General features: G+C 32.3%; 1 protein-coding gene across 5 annotated transcripts in view; it reads left to right on the top strand.

Moving 5' to 3' along the window:
- Window positions 1-16,504, top strand: part of LOC125776303 (uncharacterized protein ZK1073.1) — a 47,782-nt gene that overhangs the window by 2,435 nt on the left and 28,843 nt on the right. For 3 of the 5 annotated variants that reach the window (XM_049447871.1, XM_049447875.1, XM_049447876.1), the window contains 2 exons: window positions 1,892-2,060; window positions 8,832-8,891. In XM_049447871.1, the coding sequence (XP_049303828.1) occupies window positions 1,899-2,060; window positions 8,832-8,891 (222 nt within the window). In that variant the 5' untranslated portion in view covers window positions 1,892-1,898. The remainder of the gene's footprint in view (window positions 1-1,891; window positions 2,061-8,831; window positions 8,892-16,504) is intronic. The other 2 variants (XM_049447873.1, XM_049447872.1) reach the window with 2 other exon arrangements.

The following is a 16,504-nucleotide window of genomic DNA, read 5'->3' as shown; positions in this document are numbered from 1 at the left end:
ATATAAAATTTGTAATAAAAAAATTCAATATTACGGTTATACATACATACATATGTACACTTAGAATCACATGTATGTATGTGGAAAACAGTTAAAAAAATTGTTATCCTCAAATTTTGTGTGAATATACAAATATATTAAGTAGTAGATAAGGAACGGTAACATTATCTACAATGTTTTTCAAATTTCATTGACCCTGAGTTTATTATGTATTTATGTATGTAAATGTATTTACAAGTAATTATGATAAATTATAGATAAATGTTTCTCTACCTTTCTCACGTATTTCAAAATGAAAGTTAATGTTAAATTATGATATCTCATTTCTAAAAATGTATACCAGGATACATGTACATACATACTTACGTATATAAAAAACTATATGGGTATGAATATTTGACTTACAAAAGAGTGAAGTGCATATGAAGCATGGGATATAGAATTTACAGTGCCTGTAAGAGTGTCACGTACATATATTGGGATTTTTTTTATTGAATTCTTTGTTTTTAGACTGAAACACATACAAACACACATGGTATATATTTATGTATGTTTATTCATCTGTATGTACATACATACATATACATATTTAGACGTTGATCACTTAGTGTAAAACGGAAAACTTCTTCTTCTTCTTTAATATCGTAGACAGTTGTAGGAAAACTTCAATTCAGCTAAATTAAAAATTTTATGAAAGAAAAAGTTTGCCGGCTGATTGGCTTGGTTTCATGCTTTGTGGGATTAAAACTTCAAGGATTTGTACTTTTTAGGGTTCCATACCATGAATATGCCAGATAAATAACTTTTTTATCTTCGAATTTTTAGAATGCAAAACAAAAAATCTATACAATCCTTTTTTTAAACTATCTTTAATTCTGTTAAAAATTATTATTTAGTCACTGCTAAGGTTCTATATTTCTATATTTAGATTTGGAAGCAATTGTGTTCGGTACTCATTCACTATGTTTTTTTGCGTTTAAGTGGCTTGTGGACATTGAGTGGTTTTCAAATATTTTCTACGGGGCTTTTATTTTAGTATTTGCTTATGAGTTAACGAATTTTATATTCAAAAAATATATATGCAAATGTCTACATATAAACTTTCATACAAAATTCTTAAACTGCTTATACTGATAACAGTAAGAGCTTACACGACTCAACAATGTGGGAACATTTTATAAAAATCGTTCACCCATTGCTAAACGTAAACCATTCTGTGGTTATTTTCGCTCCCCTATGTACAAAAGTATATATGTATTATATAAGTATGTACTTATGTCTAGACTGTATTACAGCTTATAAAGGTTACTTAATTTCATTAATGTCTCAATGACTTCTGGGGGATGATTTTTTTAAACTGAAAATCTATTTTAGAATATGCTTGGTGAAAGAAATATACCCACTTGAGAAAAACTTCGAATTTGCGGAAATATTGTTGAAAATTTATTCACAATAAATAACTTATTGTCTCTATTAATCTAGTTTAGTAATATTTTCGTAATTTTCCTCAGACAGTACAGTACAGACCAAAAACTATCTTCTCAATATATGCAGGTAGACAAATTACAAACCTAATTTCAAATGTAATATAGATACTTAATTTTTTGTATTTAAAAAATCATACACCACTTTGAAAATTTCAAAAATTTATCTCGACTTGGTATATTTAACATCTGCAGCGGCAAATGTATTCAAATTTCTAAACTAAGAATATTAGCTGGGTGAATTTGGTAATAATATGTTTAAAATATTTTATTTATTTTATTTGCATATGTCTGAAAGACCAAATTAAATTTTAATTTTTGAAAAGGAAAACATATACATACATAAAGTTACATCTACTAATTGTATGTGAAAAAAAAACTTAATATATTTTATTTTTTCTTTTCAGCCTTACAATGTCCCAATCATCACTACCGCCGCAACCTCCACAGCCAATCCCTATTTCGGTGATAAATCGTGGCACAACACCAACAACAGCCGAACAGCGGCGTGCGAGTTTTGCGCGTCGCGCTGAGAGTTTGGTGGAGCGGGTGAGAGTATTGAATCAAATATACGAGGTATCAAATGACCAAGCGTGAGATTTTTCTAAATATTTAAAAATTTTCTATTATCCAACCTATCCGATATTGATGCTTAGATATGCAATTCCTGCAGAGTAAATACAAAGTATTACTGGCAACCAAGTCCTAGCTTGAGAGCGTTTAGTTATGTAAAATGTGTTTGAAATGCTTACAGATAGTACGTAGAAATACATATCAGTATACAATACATACATATACATATATCAGCATATGCTCACAGGTTGATTTGGCTTCTTGCCGGAAATTCACATTTCATTACATGTACGTATCTATGTATGTACATATGTATTTAGACTGGTGGATATGTAAAATGCAAGATTTTCGCTTTTAGTTTATGTACTGAGTGTCTTAATTATAATTTTTATTTTTATTTCAAATATTCTTTATTTTAGTTTTTATTTGCTTATTTTAATTTTGGCATAATTTCACAGGCAGACATTTGTTTTAGACCTCTAATCGTAAATAATCTCACGTGATTTTTAATTTTGTCATTTTGTTCGAATGAAAATAATTGCTGAGCAGAAACCTCTTGTATTTACAAAGGATATTTTAGGAAAATTTTTGCCAAACTGTTGATATCGCATGGTGACAGTAGGAATGATGAAATTCCGAATGTCAGATAATCAATAATCAATCTTTGTAAGTGCAATTACATAAATGTAAGGCTTCTTATCAGCCGCTAGCTAGGAAATACTTCGGGTTTTTTCAGAAACCTTCAAGGTCAGTAGCCATATTCTGTTTCATGGTTTGATATTGCTTTGAACATATACTATTATACTAATTTATCCATCTTTTTGTTTCCAATATAATCGCTAAAAATTGTAGGATCTGGAGGAACCTTACAGCAGGCATGCAATATATAGCACTTTTTTTGACGAAATTGACGGGTTAATTGCATTACTTATCGCAGGAATTTTTGAAAGAGACCGAATAACAAAAGCAACGCATAACGCTACGCAAATGTCTCTGAAACCATTTCCATATATTGTCGCCTGAAATGCAAAACAACGTATCGTTAAAAAAGTGACATTTCTTATGATTGCTCTCAGATATAACCAATATATAACCACTTTATAACCAACGTATAACCATTTGATAACCAAAACTCAATTTTTTTCAATATGAATGGTTTCTATTATATTATTTTTCTTTCGCTTGAAAACTTACAAAAAGTGATGTTACGATTTTTTGTATTTTAGGCAACGATATGTATATCCATGCAAATTTTTTTACATACAATCATAATAATAACAACAACAAAATCTATTTAACTATAAAATTAGCATAAGGCAGAGCACCTGGGCTGCCTAAGTAGGGAAAGTACATACATAACTACGCCTCCATTCAAAAGCCAGGGATAATTAGGCCCGCTTAAACGTATGAATATGATTTTTATTGAATTGAGAGTCTAATCAATTATTCAAATCACAATGGTTTAGAAAATTAATGCAAATGACTTAAACAGAAGAAAGAATTAAGCAATTGACTTTGGACTTGCAACGTGCTTGTATATGCATATATAGAAGAAGAAAAATATATAGAAGCGTAAATATATGCATTTACAGTAGTTATTGACATTGTTGATAAACTTCTTGCTTTGAAATTAAAGTGCAAAGAGCACTTGATAAGTCAGTGGACTTTTGAGGTTCAAGGTTACAAACTTCAACTATAAGACGACTGCATTCAACTGCAGCAAAAAGAGAGTTGTTAAGGCAACCATCTATTCGGAAAACCAAGCACCTCAACAAATCAGTCAAATAGTTCAAGCAAAAGTTAAAATCAAGGATCGAATTATTCTTTTTTTTTTGTAGGGGAGTTAAGGTGTAGCGTTTATAAGCAAAGATTTTGTAAATGATTCAGCATGGAATTAATACAAAATTTTTAAAATAAGTTTTAAATGAAATTTTGAAGCCAAATCGATAGAGTAAAACGAACCTTGATGAAAAGATTCCACATTGACATCTCTCCAAGAAGAGAAATCACAGATTTATATGCCAGATTGTTTTTGGAATTTGTCTGTTAAGAGAAAGTGTCACGGTAGTAAGCGATTTGGGATGAGAGGATTCAAAAAATGAGAACCTCGAGAAATTTATTTCGGAGTGACATTCGTACTAACAAATACATTACTTTAAAGGGTTACATGGGCTTAGGGGTCTCAAAAATCGAATTTTTTATTGTCTTATTAAATTCTACATCACCTGTAGAATATTGTCTTAAATTTTCAAGTTGATCCAAGTAATTGTTTTGTTGAATTTGTGCGCTATAGGCTAGCTAGGCTAAGTGTTCCGTCTTTAAACGCGTTTTTCTCGAAACTGTGTTTTTGAAGTCGGCTGTCAAGATTTCTGGATAACTACTCAACCGATCGTCATGAAATTTCACACAGGTCTTTGAGATACAATTCTTAAAGACTTAGACGAAGGATTTTATTCGATTACAACTATTTGAAGAAAAATGTCGCGAAATTTTCACTGAAATTCTAATTTTTTTGTAAAAATGTCTGCAAAAAATCCAATTCCCTTCATCCTGATTTGTTCATAATCCTGTAAGGAGTTATCTGGGCAACGTGGGTGCATCTTTTTTCTGAGGGGTCAGCGGAAGGCTGTTTTATACCCGAGAAAACTCATGTAACCCCTTAAATCAAGAAAAACCGTTAACTTCGGCTGCATTGAAGATTCACAGGTGCTTTTCTTTTAGTAACTATGTGTTCAGTTTGTATGGAATATACATGCTATAGTAATCCGATCTGCAGCTATATGTTACAGTAGTCCGATATCGACAGTTCCGACAAATGAACAGCTTCTTGAAGACAAAATGACGTTTGCAAAATTTCAAAACGATATCTTAAAAACTGAGGGACTAGTTCGTATATATACAGACGGACAGACAGACAGAATGACATGACTAAATCGACTCAGCTCAACATACTGATCATTTATGCATACTTTATGGGGTCTCCGTCGCTTCCTTCTGGGTGTTACAAACTTCGTTGCAAACTTAATATACCCTGTTCAGGGTATAAAAATGCATTGCTTTATCCAGCTAACACCGTGTTCTAATACTTTGTATTGATGCCATACTCAATTGATTAAGCTGGTGGGTGTGAGAGTTTATGTAGGCGCGTAAATGGATATGCGAGTGCATATGTACTTACTTTATGAATATGTACACACATACATACATATGCAACAAGTTTAATTAATCGAAATTGAACGTAAATACTTCATAGACCGTAATATGAAGATGTACGAGTTTTGTCTGCAAAGAAATAAATATTGAGATGTATGGCAGTATGCACATACATATGTACCCAGTGATTAGTTTGTTTTTGTTTACTGGTCTATATGTACTCATACAATTTATGGCTTGCTTAACTTACATACATACATATATACAAGCATGTTAGTTTGTGCTCCCACGCCTTTCGATGATAACCATCGTGAGTCCATCTGTTGGATATTTCGCTCCCGTCCAACCTTTGCCCTCCATAATGGTTGCTTCTCTCGTCTTGTGTCGTAAGTCAAGTGCAGGGCGATTAAGATAATTAAGAATGAATTGAAAAATTCTTATTATACGTCTGTATTTTTAGTGCTTCTCTTAAGTTAATTGCCTACTGCAGATCTATTTACATATGACAATAACATATGTACATACATATGTATGTATGTTTCACTATTGGTGGGTGTGTTGCATCGACTCAGTTAAGCTGAACTTATGCGCTTGAATAATTGTCTCAATAGTGAAATTCATTAAATACATATGTATATGCATATGATTACGTACGTACATTCTCATGCATATAATCGTTTGATTTGCTTCGTTAATTCGCAATATTTTCTTATGCCTCTACTCAGAGCAATGGATGCACATGGAAAAATATGGCTTTCATTTTTACAACCCTTTGTTGAAGCGAATCCGTGTTTTAACGCGCATTAAAGAAATATCATTTTAAGTTCACTTCTGTCTTTATTTTTATTTATTTTAACTTTTTTTATACCCTGAACAGAGTATACTGAGTTGAGTTCGCGAGTTCCTTAGTTAATGAGATATCGATCTGAAATTTTTCACTCATCGCTTTCTTCTTAAGAACATCCTCATTTGCTTGAACTGCCGATATCGGACCATATAGCTACAGTACAAACTGAACTTCTGAATCAAGTGTTTATATGGAATACTTTTTCATTTGAGGATGTTCATAAGTTCCAAAGTATCACATTTTGTATGTATGTATCTTCATGAAATTTGATGCAATCTCAAGAAAAAAAATGTTCAGATTAGGCCACAATAGCTTATAGCTGCGACATAATCTAACAAACAAACAGTCAACCGAACAACCGAAGTTAAGGGGTTACATGGGTTTCGTCGGGTAAAAAACAGCCTTTTTTCAACAATTTTTTTCTCATATAAAAAATTAATTATTTTTTTAGAATTTTTTATTGTTACAGGCATACACTATTAACAAAGAAATTCTGAAATTTGTGAAAAAAGAAATTTTGAACTCGGTCATTGCACGCCATTTCCGGTGACCCCTCGGAAAAAAGATGCGCCGGCGTTGGCAGATAACTCCTTACAGAATCATCTAAAGTGAAAAAAATTGTTTTATTTAAAACCTTGACATAGAACCTGGACAAAGAAAAAATTGAAAATTGGACAGACATAAAAAAAAAGAATTTCAGTGAAATTTTCCCGACATTTTTCGAGCTAGCCTCGAGCGCACAAGTTATCAAAGCAGTATCTCCGAAACTATTATTCGGATCAACTTGAAAATTTCAATATTCTAGAAGTGTTGTAGAATTAGATTTTGAAATCTGCTAACCCATGTAACCCCTTAACATCTTCTCATGTGTATATAGTTTATATGGACTCCAACGTTTCCTACTGGGTGTTACAAACTACGTGGCAATTTTATAATAATACACTCTGCTAAGGTGATAAATACTTTTTCGCACCTAAAACTTGTTTGTATCACCTAAAAGTAGTCGAAATACATATAGAATTATATACATATACAAATGATCACGGTGATAAGACGAATTGGATTCCGAAAGACCGTCCATATGTCCGTCCAAGCAAGTTGTAACTTGATGTTGAGATATCACAATGAAACTTAATACACTGGTTCCTTAAATTCATAGATGGACGTAATCGACACTGGACTAAACATTTTGAAAAAACGGTCCGCCTTCTAAAAGGTTCAATGCACATATCACAAAAGATCATTAACTTCATAAAATGTAAACAGAAAATGTCAGTGACCACATAAAATGTAACAAAAGGGGTACTGACCTCAAATGTAAATAAAGGTTGTGGGCTTTGCTAAAAGTACACAAAAGGGTTATTGACCTCATGAAATGTAAACAAAGGGGTCATTGACTTTGCACGAGTGTTAACCTCAGTTGAAATTATGACTTAGGTTTGATTACCGAGTATCTTTTTGTCATTTAATAAGGAAATTAAGACAGTATTCTCTATTCTATATAACTTACTTAAAAAAATAAATAATATTCTAGAATTCTAGCCTAATGTCTCAATTTTTAATCAGTTACAGATGCGACATTCGCCCACTGATACTCGGCGACAAAGTCTTTTTCTCAACAGCAATTAGTTTATAGTAAGCACAACCTGCCTAACTACTATTAGTAGACCTAATCTACATTTTAATCTCTGAAGGTATGATGGCGTAACTTCATTAACAAATTTTAAAATTATATTTGCATTGCACGCAAAAAACTCGATTGTGACTATCAAATGCAAATAATAAATTGGTCCAAACACATTTCAATTTAAAATTAAAACAGCTTCCTGAATTATTGCGAAACTTTTAGTTTTGCAAACGCAAGTCATAAGAAAATTAACAGACCATTAGGATGGAAATCACGTTTCCTAAATAAAAATTAATGTTCTATAAATCACTTCATAATTGTGTTTATGTGTATGTATGTATTTGGCGAAAAGTGAGAAATATGTATATTTTTAATAGCTTTGCTTAGCGATGTAATTATATTTTTCTCGGACATTTATGGTTCGGTGTGTTGGAAATAAAAATCTATAATGTATACGTACAGTACATACTGAAGGTCGATGCCTTTCTGCAAAAATATGTATGAGCTCAGAGATCGGTGTGATATTTTTACCCGGAACAGTCTATATTAAGTTTGCCATGAAGCTTGCAAACCCAAAAGGAAACGCATATAAAATGTCATCAGCGTGATGAGTTGAGTCGGTTTAGCCGTATGTCTGTCCGTTCATCTGTCTCTGCTATGTATCAGTCCTTTAGTTTTGAGATATAGATCTGAAATTTTGTAAAGTTCTTTTCCTCATTTGTCAGAACCGGCGACATCGGACCAAACAAACTAAATGTTCAAAATCAAGTACTTCTTTAGAAAACTTCTTTATTTGGAAAAGTATATTCATGAAATTTGGCATAGATTATTCTTCAAGACAAAAATATAATCTCTAAAAAAAGATTTACATATATTATAGCCGCCGAAGTTAACATTTTTACTCGTTTGCTATAACATCTGACTGCCAACGAGCGAATTGAACTAAAATTAAATAATAAAAAAACATATACCACAAAATTGATTAAATGGCTTCATTTGTATAATTTTTAATCACATATGTATGTAAATATTTACCCATGTATATGTTTTTGTAAATTACTGCTGTTCCCCAACTTGGCTATTGTTATCTAATGAAATTCTATTGTAAATCGGTGAATTTGTTTAAAATTTTCTTTCTGTTTGTTAGGACGAAACTGCAATCTCTTGCCAGCCACTTCATCCTCGCACTGCACATTGGGGTTTTGCTGTAAGCTTTTAACCAAAAATTTTAAAATTATTTAAAAACATTTCACTTGCTTTAAAGGCTATACCAAATGAACAAATTTAATTGTATTTAAGATTATTAATCAATTATCGTTTTGGTGAGAGCTAAACAATATACATATAAATTAATAGTCTTATAGCCCTGACAGACGACAGCGCTAATATGCATTAGCGGGCTTAATTTACATTTATTTGCGCATTTGACTCATGTTAATGCAAGTTTGTAATGCACAAGAATTCCGAGCATTTGATTGAATTTACTAAATTTGAGTAGGCAACACTGCTCAAAAATGGCCGATTTTTGCTATTTATTGACAGATGTCGCACTTTTGCTATCCATTTTTCCAATATTCTTAACTTTTTTGCACACTTTTTCCGCATTACAATCAATTATTGCTATTAATTTCACTCTATTATATTTTAACGTAGATAATAATAAACGAATTTTTTCGTTAAATTTATATTGATTTTCCAAAATTACCAAAATTTCGTTTAATAATTTATCTTATTCATTTTTATTTCACGTTTTTTTTAATAAAGAAACAAATTTCACTATCAGCTGTCTAAATGCGCAAGCCTGTCGTCTGTCACCATAAAATTTTAATGCGCATTAGCGTTGTCAGGGCTATTAGTTCACCTAACGGTATTATGTAATCGAGATAAGATGTAGGGTTATACAAGGTGTTTTTCAAAGTAAACAGGACTTTTTAAATCTAGTGCATTGCGTTTTAAGTGTCAGTATGTTTGTGTTATCGGTGCGAAAATGAGCTTTGAACAAAGAGCCAACATTAAATTTTGGTTTAAAATTGGTAAAACTTTTACCGAAACGTTTCAATGGATGAAACAAGTTTATTGGGATGATTGCCTATCCCGTAGCAGAGTGCACGAATAGTAATAACTGCGACCACCCTGGTGTTTACTATATATACGAATCTACATACATATACATATGTGTATATTTTGTATTTATACGGTTTGTTTTGATAATTGTCGTTGTGAATCTATTTCTGTCGACAAAATGTAAACAATCCCAAGTAAGCTATAATAAGCTAATTTATATTTATTTGAATTTTAATGACAATAAAAATGAAAGAACTTGGATGCTTAGCTATATAGTACATACATATATACATATTATGTATATTATACGAGTATATTTGTATATAAAAAGTAGAACAATGCCTGAAGAAGATTACTTAAAAAGAAAGAAACGTCTCACCCAACTGTTTATCGCTTTAATCTAAGAGCAAGTTTCTACACTTAACTAATTAAAGCGTTTTTTTATTCTTGTCAAAATCTAATTGTAATTCAAATAATTGTATGTATGTTCTTATGTATGTATGGTTGTATGTTTTCTTATCTTCAATGGCTGTTATGGCTCACATTTTTAATTATTTTGAACTAGTACCCGCGAGTAGAGCATCGCTCAATTAAAATGCAATAAATATGTACATATACATACATATATAATATATAGAATATACATATATATACATACATGTACGAGTATTTATATGTGTATATATGTATATTTGTTTGTATGTTTAATTATATGTAAGTATGTATGTTTATATGCAGCAACGAGCACATAATTTTATGGTGACGTACAATTAATTGAACCACCGGTCAGCATTCAGCGTTTCATTACTGACCTAAGCACATACATACATATGTATGTACTAGTTATTGTTAATATTTGTGTATGCATGTAATTACCCTGCCAACCATCAGCGGGTAAAAAACTAGATAATCAGTGGGTAACATGGGGGTAAACGTGGGGATAAACATATAGAGTGTGTCTTAGGCCGAGCGTATATTTAACCCACTCACGTACGTATACATGTGATCATACAACAAAAAATAACCCGAAAATGTGCGTTGGTGTTAGTGCATAGAGAAAAAATGTGTAGTTGTATTGAAAATGTATTTGTCACAAGCGGGTAGCCGTGGTTGGCTGGGTACATATACATTTACAGATATCTTATTTGGGTGTTGGCGGAATTCAATTGCTAATACCAAATAGAACTAAGTGCTTTGTCACCAGGTCATACTTTATTTAGCACAGCAACGATTGCTATTTCCGTCTGGTACATGGTATTTTTAGTATAATAGAGGGGGTTATGATGGAGATATACATACATATATGCATGTACATAGGTGGGATGATATGATTTTAAGCAAAGCACTGCTTTCAAGTTATATAGGGTTCTTATATAATGATCCTCTACATGTTTAAGTGAAATTATGTACATATACATACATATATGTACATATACATATGTATATTAGTGTTCAAGAGTTTCAAGAAATTATAGTTAATATTTCTCATTAATAAACAAAACAGTTAATGTGTATTTGTGTACATACATATGTATATGTTCTGCAATAACTCTTACAACGCTTTCTTAGATAAAGTACTACACATTTTTTCCCAAAAATACAATGAAACGTGATCAAATCATAAATTTTTTTAGTTCTATATACATATGTATGTAGATATAATATAGGTTCTAATAGAAATTTTATATCATAACAAACCTTTATATTATACTTGTATACATGTATGTACATATATCAACTGTCTGAAGACCATCTGTGTATTCGCTATCCAATATATTATAATAAAACATTTATACGCCCTAATAATACTTATACATATACATACATATTTCAGCTGAGATAAATAAGAGTTAATGAAAAGATACACATATGTACGAGTATGTATCTACTTATATACATATCTATTCCATATACATACTAACACAATTACGCAGCAGAGTTTATACGCCTTGTGCACGAAAATTTGTGCGAAAAGCACGCGAATATAACGAGCAAAATAAATGAGCGATAAAGTAAAAACGTAATAAAGTAAGACAAGCAAGACATCGACGACGTCAGCAAAACCATACAATAACAATAAAAAAAGCAAAAAGCTGACCTGCTGGTATGTGCGTTAGCAGCGCATTTTGGGGGCATGGCAGCCGCTACTATTCATGCTAGTTTAGGAGAGCTTTTATTATTCTCACACATATTGACAAATACATATACAAATAAATATGTACGCATTATGACTTGTGTGAGTAAAGATTTTGCGCATTACAAGCCATATGGGTGAGCTTTCAAAAAGCTTTACGAGAGTTATTTCGGCGGCTTCTACGTTTTGTATATACATATGTAAATATATAATTATATTACGATACCTGTGAGCTTACACAAATTGCTTTAATATATTAATTATTAGTAATTGAGTGGGGATTTTAGTTCAACATAAGTTAATTTTTGTATTTTAGAAAGATTTTTTGAAAAGCTGACGAGTAGTTTAAATTTTAAAACCATTTTAAGGTACTTACGTTGTTGAATACAATTTTTTATGCATTTACCTTTAATTTACAGCCGACTTTTAACATTTATAATCGTACCTAGATGTTTTTTAAAAAAATTACTCATACGTACTGTCTAACTATTGAAGAAGCATGCATTTTTAGAGTTTTTAGTCCGTTGAATTTGAAATTTTTTTGCTTGTAACATAAACACATATTTAACAAATTTTTATTATTTGAGAAGCGGCAAATTTTTCTTGCAAGTTTTTGATATTAAATATAAGCATTTTGAAATTTAACCGATATTACACAAAACTTCTTTGTTTTTACATTATATAACATAATATACACATTTGTATAGTAAGTGCTTATAAGTTTGTTCATATACACATACATATATACTACATAACACTATAAATCCCCACTCACTAACATAGTTTCATATATATAGACTAATAATTTATTTTCATTCCCTTGTTATTCTTACAAGTCTGCCAATTGTTCCTTTTGCTTTAGTATTTACCTTTGTTATTACGCCTCCCTGCAGTTAGTTCGTAAGCAATCAAATTTATTGCTACACCTTTTTCTTTGCTTATGCTCATATTTCTTTTTCATTTTATTTGATCTGTCATTAAGTACCAATAGACGCTGTAGAAGCGACCACAATGCGCCTTACCGACGCTCTTGTATTTTCTGAATATGTATAGCTTAATGTTCTGATGTCAGCAACAGCAACAGCTACGAGGTTTGTTCGCTGTACGAATTTTGTAGTTCTTAAGAAATTTTTCATTTATTCAGGAATAAATTATATTTGGCCCCTTCAAATTAATCAACCCTTAATATATTGCACTTCTGCCAGCGTTTTTTCCAATCCTCAAACCACTTACTTGTTTATTTTTTGTGATCTTGTTTAGCTCCTACTTCGATGAAGTTATCATCTCTTCAATCGTAGCGTAGCATCATCCTTTCATGAAACAAAAAAGTCACATGGAGCCAGGTCTGTGGAATACAGTGGCTGCGGCGCAATTAATGTCTTTTTTCTGACCAAATATTCACGCAGAAACAATGATGCGTGAGCTAGAACGTTATCATGGTGCAAATACCAATTTTTGCTTCTCCTCAAACCCAGGCATTTCTGACAGACTGCTTAGCGCAAATTGCGCATTACTTCCAGACAAATATTCTCTATTGATCGGACGTCCATCATTTGGCAAGAACTCGTGATGCCAGACGCCCCTACAAATGAATAAAACTGTTAGTAAAACCCTCAAATTCACACCTAACTTAACTTCCATTGAGATGATCAACCTTTGGTATCCACGTTATAACCATAAATCTAAGATTCGTAGCCAGTTATGAGCCACTGGACAGTTCTAGGTTCGCGTACTCAGTTCGACAACTCCTGAGTATTGTCAACGCGGTACTGTATTTGTTCGAAAGTGAGCAAAAAATTAGTAAAAATCGAAGACAAACCAAAACACGTTCAAGCAAAACAGCTTTCAAAAATTAATTAAAAATTCCAAATTGCTGACCTTGTATAAGTAAGTGGTATGATTACCAACATAACTCAACAAAATAATCGAAAATCGAATACACAATATAAAAAATCACAATACTTTTTGTACAAGCCTCGTATGTACATATATACTTGTATATCTTATTCTATGTATCTTATGTTTGCATCACTTGTCGACATTGTTTGGACCCAGGCTTGTCTTGGGGCCAAACTGTTCCCACACTTTTCACATTCATAACTTCTTTTTGTTAACATTTATACAAAAATGGTTTTCACTTAGAGGAGAGCACGGCAACAACCGTCGTGTTTACCGTTTCATAACAATACTTGTGAACAAATGAATATATGTATATACATTTGTACGAATGCACATAGTATATCTTTAGGTGTGCCTGAAATATTTTACTACCACACAAATTATAACCAACAGCTGTTACTTCTAAGGATCTGAGAGAGATTTTTTGAAATTTACGCAGCAATAACACAACCTAAAATTGAATAATTTGACAATGGATATCTGGAGCAATTTTTATATTTTGCGGCCACACGTTACGACACACTAGAAGGGGTGTCGATAGTGAGATCACAGAAGCTATTGAAATTCACATCAAGTGCTGGCATCATGAAGGATGACTACTTCTCATGAAATGCATAACGCCAATCCATATGCCATCGCTGAGGACTACAACTGGTCTACGCGTGGCTCACGAGCCTAACCTAATCTTATATTGTGTTTAAAATTTTTTTTTAACCAGCGTTTTTAGGCTTTGTATGTGTATTGTTTTGCGCAACAGTTTTATGGTGCGAATTCAAATCGTACCTATATGCAAAACTGCAAAACATTTACATGCGTATCTGATTGATCAATTTTCAATCAGTTTTCTCCATAAAAGACCGTAAGATTTTCATTAATAGCGCTATAAAAACGGTTTGGGATATCAATGAAATTTTTTATTCCTGTAAAAGTACATTCAATGTCATTATGTATGGCCTTCGCTGAACCCAGTTTTCAACGGTTTTCAAACATAAATCGGCCAATACTGCCGTAATTTCACTTGGATATTCGTATGAAGTTCATTAATTGTCTCTGGCTTGTAGACTTGACGTGGCCCCACAGGAAATAGTCTAACGGCGTCAAATCGCACTAATGAGGTGGCTGGGCTATTTCGGGAGATAATACGTTCACCTAACTTGGTTTTTAATACATCGATTGTGACATTCGCTGTGTGGCTTGTGGTGCCGTCCTGTTGGAATCATATATTGTCCAAGTCGATATCATCCAATTCATCTAGTAGGCGAAGGTCTTTACGCAAAATTTGCCACAATGACATCACAGAGACGCCTGAGAACAACGTGCTCTTGAAGTTGAGGCCACTGGCTCCGAATTTCGGTAGTAAATTTTAATAATTTCGACTCGTTGTTGGATGGTATATCTTTCCATGATAAAATCGCAAACCTTACTGAAGAAAAATGCCAAATAACGGAAAAATATGGGAGGATTACTGTGCCTATCCGTCTACTTACTTTTGTAGCGTCCATATTGAAAAATTCAACAAAGACTTTCCTCAACATACAAGGTGCGTTCAAAAATAAACATCGATTGTCCACTGAGAATTTCATGACATTTCATAGATTGGAAGTGAAGTTATTGCGTTGAAAGTGTCAGTATGTTTGTGTTATCGGTGCGAAAATGAGCTTCGAACAAAGAGCCAACATTAAATTCAGTTTTAAAATTGGTAAAACTTTTACCGAAACGTTTCAATTGATGAAACAAGTTTATGGGGATGATTGCCTATCCTGTAGCATAGTGAACGAGTAGTTTCAACGTTTTCAAAGTGATCGTGAGGACATAAATGACGATCAACATGTGGGCCAATCAAAATCCGTGATCACCGGAAATTCCATCGAAACTGTGCGTGAATTCATCAAAAATCAACCGAAATCATCATTGAAATTCATGAAAATGGAATTGAACATCTCCAAAACATCGATTTATCGTATTTTTACCCAACATTTGGTCCTGTTTACTTTGGGATGCGCCTTGTATAAACCTGTAAACATAACCGTAAGTAAAGTGTTGGGCGGAACTCATTAAACACTATCCTATAACTACTACCGTACATGACAATGAAACCGTCATTATAACAAAAACAACAATAAATACTTACGAAAAACAACCATTTATACACAAGTAGGTATCTGCTTTCAGTTTGTTGATGAAAATTGAGTGTGTGTGAGACCACTTAAGCACGCAGCGGAAAGTGAACAAAAATAAAGTGATTTTTATATTGTTTTCTCATTTCTGCTTTTCAATGCAATGATGAAAGGGAAACTAATAGAAAATAGGCAAAACAAATAAAGAAAAAAACAAGAAAATAAACAATTGAAAACATAATATGATGCCACATAAAAAAGAAATGTTTATTTACAAAGCCCGCGCAGAACAACGAAGGGCAAGTTCACAATGTGTTGCGCTTGGTCAATGACAGCCAACAATAGTTGCTACTTTTCCAATAAAAGAAAAAAAGATATATTTATGTATATGTGTGGCTAAGAAAAACAACAAAAGCTTACAATTACAAGTGTGTTTGGGTACAATGGATTGAACCATCGTTATCGTTTGTAGCTTAAAGTGGTAAAAGAAAAAAACAATTTTTTTTAAGTCCTACACGGCGTATACGTAACTTTTAAAAACTCTACTTTCCATTGCACGAAACAGATCGAGCTTTAAGGCAATTGTAGTAAGTTAATCAATTTTAT

This window comes from Bactrocera dorsalis, chromosome 2, assembly GCF_023373825.1.
Source record: "Bactrocera dorsalis isolate Fly_Bdor chromosome 2, ASM2337382v1, whole genome shotgun sequence".
NCBI lineage: Eukaryota > Metazoa > Arthropoda > Insecta > Diptera > Tephritidae > Bactrocera > Bactrocera dorsalis.
The sequence above is the reverse complement of the archived record's forward strand: the minus strand, read 5'-3'. Positions and strand labels throughout refer to the sequence as shown.